Raw genomic sequence first — 20,921 nt, 5'->3', positions numbered from 1 at the left:
GCGTGGTTACCAGGTTCTGCCCTTGGCTGTGCTGAGGGAGGTCTTTTGCTCCACCCAGTTGCATTGCTTTAAAAAGCCCTTTAGAAGAGACAGAAGGGGCTGGAGGGTTTTGATCTAGGCCTTCCCAAGACTATCCTGTGTTTCTCTCTTTCCCCTCTATACTTCTATCTAAATATTTCTTACTTCTCCCTACTCAAAAGTACCCTGGGGGAAAAGTGGGAGCAGGTCTCCCACAGATGGCAACCAAACAGGGATTTGGCAAAAGTGGGGAAAGGGTCCCACAGGAAGCAGTTGGACATGTCTAGTATTGTAGTATAATGAAAGCGGGGTTATTTATTCTCGGGAGTCAAGTTAAGCAATGGAATGCCAAAGTTAGAAAGTGAGGCTGCAGTATATATTCTATCTAGGTTTCTTTCTTTTTTTTTCTCTCTCTCTCTCTTGATTTCTATCTATAAAATTAAAAAAAAAACTTAGGGTAAGAAGGAAAAATATAAAGTAGAATGTAGAAATATAGTATAAGAAAAAAACTTAGAATAAGCAACAAGACAGAGAAACTATGTCCTTGATTTTCTAAACTATGTCCTTGATTTTCTAACTATGGGGTTACGAATGCAAAATCCTAGGGAAGAATCAGAAAAATCTACCAAAAATGAGAAAAAATGGGCAGAAAAAGATGCCTGTGGAAGCTTTTAGCCTGTGGGTGTTGATTTGGGACAGTTTAGATCTAAACCTTGGAGAAGCAGGGGGGAATTTTCCCTGAGGCGGACTCAAGAGAAACAAAAGTTTCCACCCGCCAGCAAACCCCAATTCAACACAACACCATCAGAAGTAATTTATGTTTGGCTATGAAGCCAAGGATAATAAAGGTCTTACAGAAATTTTAGTAATCTCTCTCTAAAAAACTAAAAGCTTTTCAGGTTTTTCTTAGATTTTTCTCTCTTTCTGTAAGGGCAAAATTTTAACTCACCTGGAAACAACATCTATTAGTATGGGGAAATCACCTGTAATTGCACTAAGAAAAAAAAACCTCTTGAAATATGGCAAATCTTCTCTGCTAGTCCTGGCTCCCCTTCAAGCCAGTATTACAAAAAGCAGCAAGGGGCAGAGTGTTTGCAGAGGCGCAGAGGAGGTGTGTCTGTTGCAGGATGCTTGGTTGATCCAGGCTGCAGAAGAAGAGCATGGGTCCTAAGCTGGGGCAGTGGCATTAGGGGCTCTGCATCTTGGAGGAGGGAACAAGCAGGGAAAAAAAGAGATCTATCAGGAAGAAAAATCTTTCTGAAAAAGCTGTTGTTTCAAGAGCTTTCATTTTCTTTCACTGATCCGGTAAGGTGAAGGAATAAGCCCTGAGGGGTTTTTGCTTCTGGCACCAAAGCACCAATCCAATCTATCTATCTGCACACAGGCAGATAGATGTGGCCCACTCTGGGGATAATGAAGGAAAAACACCTATCAATGCTAGCTCAGGGAGATCAGAAACCTCCTGTGGCCAAAAAAAAAAAAAAAAAAAAAGGCAAGCTCACTTGATCTTGATTTTCAGTATGAAAACAGACTGTGTGAATGGAAGTTTTCTGCCAGACCCAGAAAGGCAACCTGGGAAATACAGTTCAAAAAGTAGCTTGGAAAATGTAGTACATAACATAACAGAGTGAGGATAGAGGAAGGCAGTATGGGAAATGTAGTTTTTCAGCTCAAAATGCAGTTTCTTTTCAAAGCAATGTTAGAAAGCTTAGTCTTACCTCCTAAGAACTAAGAACAGGTGAACTTGCCTCTAAGTTGTTAATTAATTAAAATAATTAAAATGCTAATACTGTTTTTCAACAAGCTACTTTGAACTCATTTAGAAAGCAAGAGAAAATGGTCTTTACACTGAGAAATTGCTTCAGGTGTTAAAAAACAAACAAACAAAAAATACCTTACCAGATTGAGTTATGCTTAAGATACAAGAGGGAAACCTTGGCATCATTAAAAGAACCCATGGTAATCTTAAGCTTAAAAAAAATTAAGAGAGAATATTACTCTCAAGTTTAAGAGTCACTGATAAATTAGGCTCTGACTTCAAACTCTCAAGAAAACTTTCAGAATGATATCAAAGCTGACTATAAACTCTGAACTTTAGAAATGATTTGTATACTTTCTGTCTTATTAATAGTTCAGTTAAAAAACCTCTTCTAGATGTTTGCTAAAGGTTGTAATGTAGTCCTATAGAGTTTGCTTTTGAATATAAGTTAGTTCTATTAAAAAATTCTTTCTAGATGTTTGCTAAAAGAGTTTCCTCTTGAATATAAGTTTGGTAAATAGTTCTAAGAACTCTCTTCTAGATATGTGCTAATGTCTGTAAAACAGTCCTATAGTTTCCTTTTGAATATAAAGTCTGTAAAATAGTTCTATAGAGTTTCCTTTTCAATGTGAGTTTGTAAAAATAAGTATATGCTGAATGTAGGTTTGTGAAGGGTGTAAATGTTGAATGTAGGTCTGTGTAAAGTGTAAATGTTGAATGTAAGTTTGTAAAATGTGTAAATGTTAAATGTAAGTTCATACTACAATTATTTTTATTACTCCATTAATATCTGTCTAGACAAATTAGGTAACATTAATTTTTAAAGGAATATGTTTGATAGCCCAAAATATAATTAACGAAGGTGTCATAATTAGGGGAGCTTTTCTGTTTTCTTCCTAGAAGTTTCCACTCCTTCTGTTTCGGTTTAGAAAGGGGTATGTCTCCTACAAAGGGTTAAGTCTCCCACAATTGAGTAAGTTTGTAAAAGTGTCTTTATAATTAACTTGGGTTTTGTTTACTTGAGTAGACACTTTGAAATGATTTGAAATGACTGTTTTCTCCTGGGAATCAAAATAGTTTCTTGAAAGTTTTACTGAACATCTGTTAGGAGAGAGTTTTGATCCAGGAAAAGGTCTTGGTGCAGCTGAGACTGCTGTAAGCACCTTAGCCCCATTCCAAAAAGAACATTCTATCTTTATTATCCTCTACTCCTTTACTGGAAGGTGTGGCAGCTACGGAGACTGCTGTGGATGTTTGCAAGCTCAGAAGGGACCTGGGCTAGAGCTTAGTTAAGCACTGTACCCTCTCCTGGTACCAGAGGCTGGTAGTCAAAGATGGACAGCTTTCTTCTTGAAAAAAGATTAGCTTCCAATCTAAGCCAGAGTATGCTTGATGCAAAGTATATCTCTATGACAGGTAAGGAAGATCAATCAAGGAGAACAACCTAAAACAGGCACAGTCTATCTGAGGGGCCTGGGGAGCCTTTATTATATCAAGAAGGGGGAGTTGTGGAGGCCCACAAAGGTTCCTAGTGAGATCTGAGCTTGCTTTACTCAGCAGAACTGCATTAAAGGATTGCTTGGCCACTTGCTGGTTACCAGGTATTTGGAAGGGTCTGCATTTGGGTGTGCTAAGGGAAGGTCTTTTGCTCCACCCTTTGGCATTCCTTTAAAAAGCCCTTTAGAAGAGACAGAAGGGGCTGGTGGGTTTTGATCCAGGCCCTCCCGAGGCTATCCTGTGTTTCTATTTGTATCTCTCCCCCTCTATACTTCTACCTAATATTTCTCACTCCTCCCTACTCAAGTGTAGCCTGGGGAAAAAGTGGGAGCCAGTCTCCCACATGTAGTCTCTGCACTTGGAGCAGCTGAGGCAGAAGGATCTTAAGTTTAAGGTCAGCCTAGGCTCTACAGTGAAGACCCCATCTCAAACAAAACAAAACAGAACAAACAAAACCAATCCAAATACTAAAGGGGCATTGTTATCTGATTTTTGTCCAACCTAACTATTACAATCTTAGCTAACAGGCATACTACACCCAGACATTAATATGAAACAATATGTGAGAAAGGGGGAAAATTCAAAACAAAACAAAAAAAAGAGATAAACAATCTATCTAAATTTCAGTTAATATAAGATTAAGAGTACAGTCTGGAAAAAATTAATAGTAATTCCCTCGAGTCAAAATAAAGAAAAAAAGGCTGAGCTTATAATGCCCAAGATTCTGGATTCAATCCCTACAACAAGGGAGGGAGGGCAAAAGAACTGCAAACTTAAAAGTAATACCAGTAAATAAAATTCTATTACAATAATTTTAAAAATTTCAAAAAATCCTTCCAACTTCACACTTGGATGCAATTAGCCACTTCTTCAATGTTTCCAACTCATGGCTAATAAAACTGTCCTTATCTAATTTCATTTTATCCCATAATAGGAAGAAGATAACTTGGGGTTTTGTTTGTTTTGTTCTGTTTTGTTTTGGAGACAAGGTTTCTCTCTGTAGCTTTGGAGCCTGTCCTGGAACTCACTCTGTAGACCTGACTGGCCTTGAACTCACAGAGATCCACCTGCCTCTGCCTCTGCCTCTCGAGTGCCAGGATTAAAGGCGAACACCACCACCACCACCTGGCAATAACTTGTTATATAAATAGATGTATCTCCAGTATCTAGGATCAATAGATAGTAGACATGAATTCTTTTTTTTTTAATCCAACAATCAGGGTGTTTCCATTAAAAGTATTACAAAGAAAACAACATACAACAACTGGAAGTCAACTGTTGAAGATACACCTACCATACAAGTAAGTTTTTAAACACAAATAGCACAAGCTGAGAGCAACACTTAGCAAATCTTGATCCTCAGAAAACTCCAAGTTAATGAATGATCACCTTGGGAGACTAAGGAAGCTAGAATCTACTTAGGCTGACAGAAGTTCAGGATCTGAACCCATTGTTTCTAAAGCGGCTCTGGTAACAGGTGGGAAATAAGAGGCATGTTCAAGGGAGGAAACAAATTTTCCAGAAATGAAGTAACATGCAGCACTTGGGCTATATTTCCTATGGCTATATCTCAAACACACACGCCCACATACATATAACCATCACCACCACGAAATGCATGAACAGGTAGTAAATATCAGTTAATTGGTACCCACTTACTAAGAACAAAACAGCCTTGACCACAGGAAGTGTTAAGATTCAGATTCTAGAGCAATATCCAAGGTGATCCTTGGTCTATGGTCTTACTGGACTCTCACAACACACACATACATCAAGAATTTGTATTTAAGTTTGCCAAGTGATTCCAATATAAACATAAATAAACAGTGACCTAAGTAGTAAAGAGCTTGGGGCAAACAGAAAAATCATTTCCAAACAAAAGTTTAAAATAATATTCTGAATTATGATGGACATTCAATAGTAATTCCCACCTTGGGGACTGTAACTATTTACATAAAATAAAAGCCTTGGAAGGAAAACTACTCTAGGTTCAACCAAGATCATGTTAGATATAATTTTCCTATTCTCCAGACTTCAAAACATTATTTCTTTAATCAGAGCAATTTAAGCCTAAGTTAAACAAAGCCCAAGAGAATATAGTTGCCACTTGGCAGAGTCTTTCCTCTTTGGCCTGTGATAAGCAGTCTCTGGTGGCTTTTTCTTACCTCTTGTGGTTTCTCAGAATTTCTTTCCTCCACCCAGTCTATGTTCTCCATTATATTCTCCTTGATCATTAGCCCAAAGTAAATTCATTTACTTTGATTACTACCTACAACACTCTATGAAATCACTCTCATATTTAACAGCTTACTCAAGGACACTTCAACATTTAGAAGTTCCACCAAAACTTCAATACTTCCAAAATCAAATTTATCTTACTGGCTGTCCAGCATTTCAAATGGATTTAACTTCCTACCAATTCCTGTACTTTACTAATCTAAAATATTATCAATTCTCCAGAATTCATTCAAAATAGAAATCTTGTATTATCTGTTTTAGATTATTCAGGGATATTCAGAATCAAGTTCCAACTCCCTAGAATGCAGACTATTCATGACCTGGCTCCTCTCCAGCAAAATAACTTCTTCACACTCCATAAGCCCTATGCTCCAATCATATATTCTAACATTTTGGCTGGGAGGTCAGGGGGGTGTTGTTGAGACCAGGTCTTGCCATGTAGTCCTGGGTTGGGCTGGTACTCACTGTAGCTCAGACTGTCCTTGAATCTGCAGCAATTCTCTTGTCTCAACCTCCCCTAAATGCTGAGATTACAGGCAGAGGCCACTATTTCCTGTCAACAATTCTCAAAAAACATTTTTGTATGCTTTACAGTCTGGTTATAGAATCTGATGCAAAATAGAATCAGCCAATCAAAGGAATAAAAAGTTGTGTTAAATCTGGAATGAAATGTAGCTGACTGAAATTATCAAATAGGAAAATGCTGGAAAGATTTGAGCTTAAATAAAAACTCAAATCCATAATCAAAAAATTGGGGCTTGCTATTAAGGAAGTATTTAGAAGTCTTAAGGATGGAAAAGCTGTATCAATAAAACAATCTTGGGTGAAACAAAGATTAATTTTTTCTTCCTAAGTTCTCATTTTACTCAAATAGTTACAATGCCCAAGAGGAAACAATTAATATTCATGTTTAAGAAGTTACCAATAAACAAATTAAGACCAGAGGAGAAAATTTCATCAGTCTAGTAAAAGACATCTACAAAAAATCACAGAGGACATCATATTTAATAATGAATGACAGGAGACTATGAACAAGACAAGGATGTGCAACCCAGACATTGGTGACTCATGTCTGTAATTACAGCAACTGGGAAGCTGAGGCAGAAGCACTGGCATGAGTTTGAGGCTAGCCTAGGCTACATACTGAGTTACAGGACAGTGTAAGCCATCACTGAGATCCTGTTACCACTTGTACCCAAAAAACTGTCTATTCTCATCACTTCTATTTAATATTGTACTGGAAATATTGTACTGGAGATTCTCCTCGGTGCAAGCAAGCTAGAAGAAATAAAGAGGATCCATACCAGAAAGAAAAGGTAAAGTTACATCCAGTAAGATGATACATCTTATACATAGGGAAAAAAAAAAAAGGACCCTGGAATCCACTAAAAACCTATTAGTACTAATAAATGAATACTAATGCAGTAATGCAGAGTATAAGAGCAATTAAAAAAATGAATTGTCGCTGGGAGGTAGTGGTGCACGCCATTAATCTTCTGCACTCAGGAGGCAGAGACAGGCAGATCTCTGTGAGTTCAAGGGCAGCCTGGTCTACAGAGTGAGTTCCAGGACAGCCAGAGCTACACAGAGGAAAAAAAATGTCTTGCTATACACACTCTGAAAATAAAATTAAGGAAATCCATTTTCCAATAAACATTGTAAAAATAATAAATTGAACAAATGAAGTCTAAAACATACATTCTACACAGTAACACTGAATGAAATTTAAAAACCTTAATAAATGGGAAACAATTCATAGTCACAGATAAAGACTTACTTGTAAGATTCAGTATTTCTCAAATTGACTTACACATTAAATACAATAGCTATGAAACACTCCAAATGTCTTTTCTGACAGATTCAGGGTTGTTGCTAAAACTAATACAGGAATATAAATGACCCATAAAGACAAATTCTTGAAAAACAAGAACAAAGTTAGGATTCATTCCCCATCTTCAAGCCTACTACAAAGCTATAGAAATCAAGCCTATATAGTACTGGTACACAGACACACAGAGATCAGTGGAAGAGAATGAATAAAGTCTCACAATTGTCTAATTTGTGATAAAGATGTTATAATAAGTCAATAGTATGGGGACAACTAAATAGACATAAAAATGAAATTGTAGTCCTACCACACTGCATATACAAGACTCAAGATGGATTACAAATCTAAATGTATTAAATCTTTTTGTTAGTTTCTTAAGACTACTGTTAAGGCAAACCTGGTAGCTTAAATTGATAGAAATTTGGGCTAGAGAAATGGCTCAGTGCTTAAGAGCATGTACTGCTCTTGCAGAAGATCGAAGTTTGGATCCCAGCACCCGTGTTGGGCAACTCACAATCACTGATAACTACAGTTAAAGAGGAACCTGAAGCCTAGCCTTTACAAGCATCTTCACTCGTATGTACACACACACACACACACACACACACACACACACACACACACACACTCTTTTTCTCTCTTAGAAAATAAAAATCAGCCAGGCGGTGGTGGTGTATACCTTTAATCCCAGCACTTGGGAGGTAAAGGCAGGCGGATATCTGTGAGTCCAAGGCCAGCCTGGTCTATACAAAAAGAGTTCCAGGACAGCCAAGAATGTTACGCAGAGAAACCCTGTCTCAAAACAAAACAAAAACTCTTAAAATAAAATAAAAACCAACATTTTTTCCTGTCAGTCATGGAGGTTAACAATCTCAAATTGACATACCCTGAAGATGTTAGGGGAAAAATTATCTTCTCCAATATGGTGGCTTTAGGCATTCCTTGGCGTAGAACTACATCACTGTAAGCTTTGCTTCCATCTCCACATGCCATTCTTACCTCCAGTCTGAGCTGTGCCTCACTGCCACAGTAGTTTCCTGACAAGAGGAACCCAAGAATGGCAGGCTGCTCTATTTCCACAGCCTCCTCCCACCTACAGGGTGGTTTACTGCTTCTTGTGGACTAAGACCTTGCAGGCACTGTGATTGACGGGATATCTTAGTTCTCTCCAAAGTGATTTCAGTACTGTTTTCCTCACTCTCATATGAACTTGGAGACATCCTCATCTGGATGTTTATCACTCAAAGGCACATTGACTTGGAGGCCACCAGTGTGAGTGGAACTCTCCTCACCCACAGGGGTTAGCACCAAACCCAGGTATACACAGAAGTACAACATCTAAACTATGTTGTCATTTAAGGCCTTGTCACTAATGTCCCATTGGGGCTGATCTACACACAGAGGACCTGTACACAGCACCAACCAGTATGGTGAAAACAGTGAAGAATGGCAACAACTGTTCTTCCTCCAGACCTGCATGATTGCAATTATTATAGATTCTGGAAAGAATCCTCTAATTCTTTTTTGTTTTGTTAGATTGATTGATTGATTGATTGATTGATTGATTATGTATATAGTGTTCTGCCTGCATGTCTGCCTGCACGCCAGAAGAGGGCACCAGATCACATTATAAATGGTTGTAAGCCACCATGTGGTTGCTGGAAATGGAACTCAGGATCTTTGGAAGAGCAGCCAGTGCTCTTAACCTGAGCCATCTCTCCAGACCCTAATTCTTTCTTTTCCTTTCTATTACCTCTTAGGACTTTTTTTTATTAAAAAAAAATCTTTTGTTTCATTATGCATTGCTGTTTTTATTATTGTTGCTGTTATTTTCACAGTCCTGGAGATTGGGCATGCAAGGCTGCTCTACCACTGCTGTGTTCTCTCTCCAGCCTACCTCTTCTTCCTTTGAGCTAATATTTTACCTACTTTTTTTTTTAACTTTTCAGTCAAAGTTTTATCTCTTGCTCTTCTCTTTATTTTTTTTCTTTATCCTTTTTTTCTCTCTACCTGCTCTTTTTCACTCTTTTACTAACTTTACCTTCATAGTTTTAATTCCACAGTTTATTGCACATTGCCCTTTCTTTTTCTATGGTTAACAGTGATAGAGCAGTCTCTCTAAGTTTTATTGTATTTCTATATTTGGCTTGCTTGGGTATTACTGCTGTTACCATCATTGGCTTTCTCCTCTGAATAGTATTGGGAACTGAGTCCTCAAGAAAAGGTTGCTCATTAAGAAGATCACATATAAACCAGAAGAGACATCTGTCCCAACAGCTGCACAAGCATAGCAGAGAAACAATATGAAAAAGAAAGTCAACATAATTCCTACAAAACTGCATAAATTTTCCATAACCAAATACAGAAATATGGAAGTGGTTGGAATGTTAGATTAAAAAGAACTTTAAAAAATTGAATTTTAAAATGATCAAGGACCTCAAAGAAGAGTCAAATAAACAAATAAATGTCAAAGTTAATTTAAGTCTTGGACAAGAAAGTCAACAACCTGGATAATTCAGTGAAGACATACATAATGGGGAGGGGAGGGGCTCCTGGTAATGAAAAGCTCAATAATCAAATAAAATACTCAATGGAAAGTACCACCAACAGACTAGAGCAGGTAGAAGGAAGAAAAGCAGGGATTGAAGAAATGCTTGAGAATACACACTTTAGACAGCAACAAAGGGGGTAATGTATCATTATCACAACTTTTAAGCTCTCTGGGATATAATTAAGAATCAAGAATATAAGTTTTTGGTGTAGAAGAGGAAGCTGTAAAACTGGGTACAGTGGGTAGCTGTTCCAGCTTTGACCTGGAAGTACTACCCCATTGAGGCTTCGGTGACTGTCATGCCTGCAAGGCGGGGCCGAGACCTGAGATCCGGATGTGCCAGCTCTCTTGGTTCCTGGATCCTGGACGCTGGAGGTAGATTGAGCAGAGTTTTCCAGAGAACACTGCTGGACTGCACTACACCTTTCCTGGACCCTGTAACCTATCCCTTTACTTGTAAGTTACCCCACAAAATAAACCTCCCTTTTAACTACGTGGAGATGCCTTAATACAACAACCAATAGCTGGATATGATGGTACATGCCTATATTCCCAGCACTTTGGACTCTGAGGTAGGAGGATCACCACAGTGAGTTCTAAGGCAGCCTGAGCTACACAGCAAGATCTTATCACCAAAGGAAGGAAGGGAAGAGAGGAGGAGAAATTATAGTAGAAAACTCCCTAAATACAAGGAAAGAGACAGACATCCAAGTATAGGACACATTCAGAATTCTTAATTGAAGTGATCAGAAATCCTCTCCATATTATCTTACAGTTACAATGCCCAGAATACAAAACAAATAATACTGAAAGCCTCAAGGCAGAAGTTATGTTCTTACTACTATGAACCTATCAAAATAACAAAAAAGCTCAACAGAAACCCCAAACGCTAGAAGAGCATGTACTAATATATTTAACAGCCTGAAAGTAATTGCCAACCAAGGTTTCTGTATCTAGCAAAACTATCTTTGAAAATTGAAGGAGATTTGGATGGTGGTGTCGCACACCTTTTATCCCAGCACTCGGGAGGCAAAGGCAGGCAAATCTCTGAGTTCAAGGCAAGCATGGTCTACAGAGTGAGTTCCAGCACAGCCAAGGCTACACAGAGAAACTGTCACAAAAAAAGAAAAAAGAAAAAAAAACTGAAGGAGAAATAATGTCCACAATAAGCATAAACCGAAGTAAGTCATGACTACAAAAACAACAGTATATACTTCCAAGAATACTACACAAAGAGGAAGACAGACAAGCACAATCATGAAAGCTCAAAGAAAAAAGAAAATCTCATTAGGAGAACAAATAAATGAGAATTAGTAAAGAATCAATTCAATATGACAGCCAACTTCTAAGGTGAATAAGGAGAAATTTTGTACATGCCTTTAATAACCCTAAAGGCAAGGTTTATCTTTCAATTCAAACACACAAACTGGATGTTTAGTTTAAAAACAACAGCCAACTGTGTGCAAGAAAATCACCTCACAAGCGCATGCATCTCAAGCAAATAGCAGGAGTAGGTTATACTTGTATATTAAAAGCAGACTTTAAACCAAAATTAGAAGAAAATGAGTATTAATGGACAGCAATTTGTCAAGTTATGACTGTAAATACATATGCACTCAATTTTATCAAACAAGTACTACTTGTGTACATATTACAAGACATGACTTTAATACTCCTCGTTCATGACAGATTATCTAGATTAAAAAAAATCAACAAAGAAACTTTAAGTTAAACTATATCATAGATCAAATAGATTTAATAACATCTACAGAATATCCCATCCAAGAGTTGCAGAATACATGCTGTTCATGGCTACCCAAGTTATTTTCTCCAAAAATGATTACATTTAGGACATAACAAATTTTTCCTTCAAAGGAAAAAAAAAACAAAAAAAAAAACATTGGGGAGTGTGCATCTCCTGATCCTGATTACCAAGTCTTATAGTCCACCTTCTCACGTTTTTAAAGGTAACAAGCATTCACACATAGTTGCGATTTCATTTGGTAGATACAAAGTTTTTTTCCAGACCCTCAGAACGAGTCTTCTGGGTATTTCAGGTGTTCTTTGACAAGCTCTTCCTAAGTCAAGAAAACTAACCAAGATGGTGCAGAAAATGTCAAGAGAAAACAAGTCCAGGGATTTGCACAGTAACCACCAGTCTCCAGAGTATTAACAAATACAAAAATATTGAAATAGCTTCTTTTATCTTTCCAAATCAAAACCAAGTGAAACTACAGAAAATATACAAACACAGAGAAAGAAACCATAAATTTTTGAAGAAATTAAATTAAAAATTTCCTAAACCCAATAAAAATGAAAACATTATTAAAGTGGATGAGATACAGAAAAAAAAAATATGGGTTTAAGCGGGAAACTTATAGCTACGGGCGTGCATATCCAAAAAAAACCAAACATCACAAAAGAATAATCTAATGATGCATCATATAGTCTGATAAAACCAAAATTAGAAGGAAAGAAAATCAGAACAGAAATAAATAAAATGGGAACTAAAGCAACAACAGAAAGGGCCAAGAAGAACAAAAGGCTGTCTCTTTGAAAAATTAAGCAAGATTAACAAACTCTCATCTAAACCAACCAAAAAAAGAGATGACCCAAATTAATAAAAGTAGAGACCAAAAAAGTAGCTTTATCAAAGAATACCAGTGACACAAAGGATTGTTGGTAGTTTTGAAATCTTGTGTTCCAATAAATTGAAAATTCTAGAACAAACTTCTAGATATGTATGACTTATCAAAATTGACACAAGGTATATTAAAAAACAAACAAAAACAAACAGACAACCTTAAAAGATCAAAAGCAAGTAGTATTACAACAGTAACAAAAAAATCTCAACAAGGAAAAATCCTCAAGCAGATGAATTCTCAACTCCTCGACAGCTGAATTCTACCAGATCTTTAAAGAACATTAATGCTACTTAGTCTGTTCTATAAAATAGAAAGGGAAGGAAGACTACAAACTCATTCTACTAGTCCAGCACAGATAAGAAAACAGTAAGAACAATGACAAACTAAAGACTAATTTCCTTGATTAAAAAAAAAAAAAAATATTTGCAGAATAAACTTAAAAATTCAATAAAAGACTAGGATCAAGTCTGTTTCTCTTTAAGAATGTAAGAATATCTCAACATACACAAATCAATAAATGTAAGGCAACAAATACACAAAATTGAGGGGAATCAATTGATCTTAATAGAAACCTAAAAAGCCTATGACAAATCCATGTCCTTCGATAAAAGGCTGTTAGAAACTAGTGATACAAAGATCATACCTCAAAATATTAAGGTTATTTATAACAAATCTATAGCCAACTTCACACTGAATAGGGAAAAACTGAAAGCATCAAAAATGAGACAGGACTGTCCCTTCTCTACATTCTCATTTACTAAATCTCAGCTGGAGTAATAAGGAAAAAATATGGTGGCACATGCCTTTAATCCCAGCACTCTGGAGGCAGAGACAGGTAGATCTCTGCAAGTTCAAGGCCGGTTTGGTCTATATAGAGTTCCAGGCCTGAGGACCACAATGACTCTCACACCTTCTCTAGCTGTAGTTAGTTATTTCTACTCTTTGACTCCTTGGCAGACTGCCACCCAGCTCTCAAATAAATTATATGGAGGCTTATTCTTTCTTATGAATGCCCAGCCTTAGCTTGGCTTGTTTCTAGCCAGCTTTTCTTAAATTATCTCGTCTATCTTTTGCCTCTGGGCTTTTATCTTTCTCTATTTCTGTATATCTTTCTTTACTTCTTACTCCGTGGCTGGCTGTGTAGCTGGGTGGCTGGCCCCCTGCATCCTCCTCTTCTCCTTTACTTGTTCCTTGATCTTCCTCCCCCCAGATTTCTCTTTTTATTCTTTCTGCCTGCCAGCCCCACCTATCCTTTTTCTTGCTACTGGAAAAAAGTTCACGTCTACTGTTACCAACAGAAAACAAAAGTTTCATTTTACTAACAATTTTTAATTTATTTTGTATGTCTCAGTGTTTCATCTGCATGTGTATCTGTGTACCACATATGTGTCTAGTGCCCTAGGAAGTAAGAAGAGTGTTGTGTACTCTGGGACTGGGGCTAAAGACAGTTGTGAGCCGCCATATGAGTTCTGGGAATCGAACCTGAGGGTGCTCGGAATTGAACCTAGGCCCTCTAGAAGAGCAGCCAATGCTCTTAACCAATGAGCTATCTCTCTAGCCCCTAACAGTTCAAAAAATATTTTCATCTACTCATAGGCAGAAAACACAGTAATTATTTCTTATCTCCTTAATTACATACTGGCACAAACCGAGAATGCTGTCTTATTCTGATTACTGAATGGATGAGAACAATTTCCTTTATTTGCTTACTGATTTTCTATCTGTCTTCTTTGTGTATCTTATATGTACATTGTTGGTTTGTGTACCTGTAGGTGCATATATGCATATGGAGGCCAGAAGTCAACCTGCAGTGTTATTCTTTAAGAATAAGCCAAGTAGGCTAGGCTGACTGGTCAGGAAGCCCTGGGGATTTCTCTGTCTCTGCCTCCCAGGAGCTGGGATTATAAGCATGTGTCATTGTGCCCAGGTTTTTTACATGAGTTCTGGGATCAAACTCAGACCCTCATGCTTATGTGGGTGGCAAGCACTTTACTGATTGAGCCGTCTCTTCACCTCTAATTTTATATCTATACCATGCAGAACCCTCCTCATGTTTAAACGCCTGAAGAAAAACCCTCACTCATTTCTAGCTTCTATGTACTATGCTTTGCAAGATTAGAGAAAACAACAACAACAACAGCAACAACAAATTATATTACTCATTATCTCAAATGTATATAAAGCTTTTGAGTTAGAAGCTACGTCAACTACCTTCCAGGTTTAAAATCCTGTGTACATCATCCTTCCTCCAAAAAGTACTTCATCTAGGGGGGGGTGGGGGGGGGGGTGGGGGGGTGGCGGCGGCGGCGGCGGCGGCGGCGGCGGCGGCGGCGGCACACGCCTTTAATCCTAGCACTCGGGAGGCAGAGGCAGGTGGATCTCTGTGAGTTCGAGGCCAACCTAGGCTACAGAGTGAGTTAAGGCTACAGAGTGAGTTCCAGGAAAGGCACAAAGCTACACAGAGAAACCCTGTCTTGAAAAACAAAACAACAACAACAAAAAAGTACTTCATCTAGCTGAAGTGCTTTTCCTACAAATGGGAAAGGTTAAACTATTTGCATTCCACTTTGTAACTGTCATCACTTCTAACAGCTTGTAACTTATCAATACATAAACTGGTTTCTAAAAAGGGCATTTCCCCTTAAATTAGGCAAAATAAACTCAGTTCTTAAAGTCTTTCAAAGGAACTAGATGAGACAATTATTTAGTAGTACAGTAAGTCTTCCCTCACAATGCCATCTCATTAACTTGTTCAAGTATTCTCAAGTTTACAGGTGACATTTTAAGGATCAATATCACCACCAAGTACTAAAGGATATTACATAAAACTGGATCAGTATAATAAATGCTTCAAAATTGTAGTTCCTAAATACTCAAATGCAAATACTCAAATGCAAAAACGCAAATGGACTGCTTTTATTTCATGGTTTTTATAAACTAAGCTGTTCTAAAAATCCACCAGATTCCTAATGTACACAATGACCAAATCACAAAATAATCTTTCCAAAAGTGAAGAGCTAGAACCAAATATGCAGGTATAAAGTGCTACTAGAATAATAAAGAGTAGTGGAAAATCTAGATCTTGAGTTTCATGGTATTAACTATATAAGAATTAGATGATTTAGGCTTGTTATTCAGTTTGTTTGTTTTTTTTTTCTGACAGAACTTTGAGCAACGAAAGGTTTTGTGGTATTTAACACAGTAACCAAGAACTACCTGTGGCTAGCACTTTTGAAAAGTGACTGGCACAACTAAGAAACTGGGTTTTCTTAATTTAACTAATTTAAAGTCTCTATACATGGCTAATGGTAACATGTTGAATAGTAGTTATTCACTTAATCTGAAATACAAACTGTCAACCGAAGTTTTTCAAAGTATCATATCTTAATGTCAGTATCAATTAAAACTATGTTGATATCAAATGATACATAGAGCCAGCCATCAGCCTAAATAGAATATTCATTTTTCACAACTTAAATTTTAACTGGTAGAAAAATAATATAATACATATTAAGTTTTTCCCTATTGTTTTTGTTAAACCTGTGCTCACTTTCGAAATGGTTTTCAATACATGCAAATAACTTTCCTTTCAAATCTGTTCAGTATCTCCTATTCAGGAAAATAATGGTGAAATAAGTACTCAGCATTAGTAGGTTCCCACGACTCCGAAATTTCACAAGTTAATTTCCCTTTTCCTTCAAAGAAAGAAAAAAAAAAAAAAAACCCAAACATTGGGGAGTGTGCATCTCTTGATGCTGATTACCAAGTCTTATAGTCCACCTTCTCACGTTTTTAAAGGTAACAAGCATTCACACATAGTTGCGATTTCATTTGGTAGATACAAAGTTTTTTTCCAGACCCTCAGAATGAGTCTTCTGAGTATTTCAGGTGTTCTTTGACAAGCTCTTCCTAAGTCAAGAAAACTAATCAAGATGGTGCAGAAAATGTCAAGAGAAAACAAGTCCGGGGATTTGCACAGTAACCACCAGTCTCCAGCAGAATCAGTCAAGACTGGTAGGTTTGCTTTCTTCCGCCACCACCTCTCTGCGAGGCAGTGCATTGGACCATGAACTATCCTACGAAGCCAACCCAGAGCAAGGTCGTGACCCCAGGGTCACGGCCGCCAGCACCGCTGCCACTCCGCATCGCAAAGCCACCTGTTAGGCCCGAGCCTCACCTGGCAGGAAAGAGGAGGCGCCTACCCGGCAGCGCGCCGGACGCGAGGGCGGCGAGCGCGGAACCCGCCCCTGTGGTGGCGGCCGCGATCCCCCGGCAGCACGTGGGTTTCCCGGAGCCAGGGCTGCACTGACAGGCGGACGGCCCGCGGTCCCAGGCTGCAGCCTCGCGCCGTTCCCGGCCCGGGACACCCGCTTCCCTCGCAGCCACCGCGCTGAGCGGGCGCCCGGGCGGCCCACGCCGCTGGTCCGCCCTCCTCCGGCTCCTCGGTGGCGCGATTCCGCTCCGCCGTCCCTCACCTACCTGGTCGCGGAGTTTGAGGAACGCCATGGCGGCCGCCGCCGTTCGGCCACTGCCCGGGGCCGGCGGGTAGGTGGCCGGCTTCGTTGAGGAGAGGAGCGCGGGCAGGGGGCGGCGCCGCCTCCCCGGCCGCCCGCCGCCGCCGCCGCCGCCGCGAAGAGCCCCGCCGGTCCCGCCTCCTCCACGGAGGACTCCCGCCCTCTTTCTTCCTTTCTCTCTCTCTCTCTCTCTCTCTCTCTCTCTCTCTCTCGGCCGCCTCCACACGCAGCCGCTGCCTTCGCCGTCGACCTCACACCCCCTTCCCGAAATACCCCGGCAGCCCCCGCCGCCGCGCCGCTCCAGCCCGCGGCAGCGGCGGCATCCAAACTCCACTCCACAATATTACCACCACCGCCCGCCGCGATTGGCGGCCGCGCGGGGGAGAGGCCAGAGTAAGCCGAGCGCCTATTGGCCACGCCGCCGCGCTCGCTCGCGTCCAGGCCCCGCCTCCCCGCCGAAGGAGGGGCGGGGCACAGGAAGCGGCGGCGCGCGGAGCGGGCGGGCCAGGTGGCGGGGCGGCTGAGAGCGCGCCCGGGGCGCGGTGGGCGGAGCCGGGGCGGGAGGTGGGGAGGAACCGAAGCAGGGTACCGACCGGGTAACGGCCCGGGGTGGCACGTGGAGGTGGCGCCCATAGGTTCGGCTCAGCCAGGTGTGAATGAAGCAGCCAGAGTGGGTGCAAGGGGGGGCCTCGGGGCTGGTGCTGCTTCCCTGAGAGTAGCGAAGGCACCGGGGAACCGGACCCGCACGTGGAGGGAGAATGAGAATGCCTCTGCGGCTTTGGGGGAGAAGTGGTTACCGGAGACTGCTGGCACGCGGGACGGAAGGGCGTGGTCTTCATAGCCTGAACAGGTTGTGACCGGCGAGCGTTTTTCTCCAAAGCTCCCTTTTCAATCTTGCATGTATTTTTTCCCCCTTTCTATATCATCAAAAGGGTTTTGCCTCCCACTCGAGAGGAATCGATTTTTTTCAAAAAGATGTGCAAGATTTCCAATAAATAGCATCCTCGGATGGAGAAGAGGAATGACTCCCTCACCCTGACACACGCACCCACGCCAACCCACTGCTCAGAAGAGGCTTTTCTTTCTTAGGCGGCGGCGCACTGTTACCATTCCAGGCTTGTGTGGGAGATTGTTGTTCGCCTATGTCTGTCCGCTTGGGCGGCTCCAGCCCCTGGTTAATAAAAGGTACAGATGGTTAGAACACAAACGTGCGGCTTGGTTTAAAAAACAAAAAAACAAAAACAAACCTCCTCTTTTCCCTGCATCAGTGTGTCTCTTGGGACAGACTTTATTTAGAGAATCGATTTGAGCCTAATGGCAGTCTAGAGAAACGCGGATCTGTGCCAGGACTGTCAGTTTATTATAATACTGCACTTAAAAACAACTCTTTAGCCCCATAAGAACAGAAAATATCAAAGTGCAAGATCAAACGAGCTAATACTATGAGCCTTCTGATATATCTTAACATAACCATGCCATAAATCTGTTGAAAGAATCTCTTCTAAAATTATATTTTTCACCATATATGAATTCGGTATTTGCTACTTTAAAATGGAGGAATTCTCCTAACTGATGGAAGAGGCTTCAAAGGAAGACAAATGGTTCTTGCTTGGCCTTTCCTTGAGTACCTGATTCCTTTCTCCATCAGCTCTGGAGATGAAATAAGAATTCTATCACCCCATCTCTCTTTTATCAGTGCATTGAAGACTGAGTGAGTTGATGGTCTGAAAGCCTCACTTCTCCGAGACAAAGGTGTTGTGACAACCTTACTACAGTACTTTATGATTACGATTTCCCATGTACTACAGCCAGTCGCGGACATAAGATTTTATTCTCCTCTATATCTATGCCTGTCTAACACTGGAGGTTGACCCAGAAATTGATAGAACTGAACAAACACCCATCCTCAGTAATTTCTCTGGGTTAAAGTTCTGGAATTTAAAAGCACAACACAGCACAGATTGACTTTGGAGAGCATACAAGTGATTTTGAGGGTATGAATTGAGAGAATGGACCAAATGTGCATTTCAGTGTCTTAGGATTGAGCTGATGACATTTTAATTAAGAGTAACTGATGAAAATGTTTTACAGTGGACTATCTATGTGTTATTGTGGGCGTGGTGATACTGCAGAGGTGCCTTCAATCCTAGGTGGACTCACTTTTCTCCGTTTTGAACAGTTTAACATCTTATGTCTCTTGCTCATCCTTTATTTAAAAATCAAGAAAGAAGAAAGAAAATTAAGTTTAATCTTACCCAGCCTATTCATCTCACACAACCAAGCAGGATAATGGTATGAAAGGCTGTGGAAATTCTGAAGGACCATCCAAATTTAATATTAGTATTTTAACAACTATGTTTCCATAGTTGTTGAGATAGTAACAACTGTTGACTCTGGAAAAAAGTAGAAATAAAACTATATAATTAAGCAATAAAATGGAAATATTCATGTTCAAGTTCCAGTAACATTAAAATACATTATTATTCCTTCATATGTTAAAAATTTAAAGAACTCAGCCAGGTGTGGCACCATATGCCTTTACTCCTAGCACTTGGGAGTAGGCAGGTGGAACTCTGTGAGTTTGAGGCCATCCTGATCTACATAGTAAGTTCCAGGTTGGCCAGGATAGTGAGAACTTGTTTCAAAAACAAAACAAAAAACAATAAATCTATATTCCTGAAAAGTCCTAACTACATCATAGTAACCAGTGGGGCCAAATACTAAAATGATGCCCATAATCTCCCCCCCCCACAACTGTGTGTGTGTGTGTGTGTGTGTGTGTGTGTGTGTGTGTGTGTGCATGCTTCTGTGCATCCTTGCATCTTTGTGGAGGCTTAACAGGATGTCTTCCTCAATCGCTTTGCACCTTATTTTTTTCAGACAAGGTCTCTCACTGAACATGGAACACCCTGTTTTGGCTAAACTGTGGGGCCAGCAAGATCTGGAATCTGAACTCCGGTCCTCACGTGTGTGGCAGGCACTTTACCCACTAAGCCATCTCCCAATTCTTAGGTCTCTTTCTGTACACCATTGACAGTCCCCAGCAACCCTGCTCACACATTACTTTTCAGTCATAAAATAGTCAGTATTCCTAACAAGACTGAAGTAAAGGCTGACTAGCTGGCTTAAACCCATGTGTCCATGCCTCAGCCATTCACTACTGCCAAGTCTGGGAATTGATGACAGTCTCCATCAGAACTCGTGTCCAAAATAAATGGCAGAGATATAATCACCAGAAAAGTTACTGTAAGCTAAGCAGCCACACAAAATCTTATTTCCTAATCTACTATATGTTAGACACTTACTCAGTACCTTCCTTATATTCTTTACCTGATGTAATTTTCATTAACCTCTTTATATTGATACCTAAAGAAGCTAACTGTACCCAGACTCACCCAGCTTACCACTGGCAGGACCTGATGTGTAATACCCTTAAAAACCAGAAAAGTGGCCTTTATGGTAGGAAATAGACTATTTCGAGGGTGGTGGGTTTTTTGTTTTTTTTTTTTGTTTTGTTTTTTGTTTTTTTTTTTGAGCCAGATAATCTCTTCTGCATTAAAATGATTTTTTATGAAGAATCTGAACTACCAAAAGATGGAAATACGAGACTGCCAAAGCAGTGAAGGTGAATTCAGAGCCCCAGAAGACATGGTGGGGGCCAAGGAGTTTAGGAGGGGGATAGAGAGTGAATGAAAGGTAATATACATAGAGATAATGTCTGAGTGTTTCAGACTTGAAGGAAAACATGAGGTAAAGGACGAAACTGAGTCTCAATAGGAATAAACTGAAAAGTGAAGCAGGTAGTAGTGAAAGTCTAGAAAACCAAGCAGGATATGGAAATGCTGCCATTCATGCTGAGGAAAGCCAAGCT

General features: G+C 39.9%; 1 protein-coding gene and 1 long non-coding RNA gene across 2 annotated transcripts in view; one reads left to right on the top strand and one right to left on the bottom strand.

Moving 5' to 3' along the window:
* Ankrd28 (ankyrin repeat domain 28) overlaps positions 1–17,137 on the bottom strand; it is a 150,627-nt gene extending 133,490 nt beyond the window's left edge. The window contains exon 1 of the mRNA XM_059274071.1: positions 17,016–17,137. Within this exon, the coding sequence (XP_059130054.1) occupies positions 17,016–17,042 (27 nt within the window). The 5' untranslated portion in view covers positions 17,043–17,137. The remainder of the gene's footprint in view (positions 1–17,015) is intronic.
* Positions 17,138–17,596: 459 nt separating this feature from the next.
* LOC131920130 (uncharacterized) lies at positions 17,597–18,257 on the top strand. Its single transcript, XR_009381512.1, has 2 exons — positions 17,597–17,700; positions 17,983–18,257. It is a non-coding gene; the product is annotated as an uncharacterized LOC131920130 (long non-coding RNA).
* Positions 18,258–20,921: the final 2,664 nt, after the last annotated feature.

The sequence above is a fragment of the Peromyscus eremicus genome, chromosome 9, assembly GCF_949786415.1.
Source record: "Peromyscus eremicus chromosome 9, PerEre_H2_v1, whole genome shotgun sequence".
Classification (NCBI taxonomy): Eukaryota; Metazoa; Chordata; class Mammalia; order Rodentia; family Cricetidae; genus Peromyscus; species Peromyscus eremicus.
Note: the sequence above shows the minus strand (reverse complement) of the source record. Positions and strands in the feature narration are given on the sequence as shown.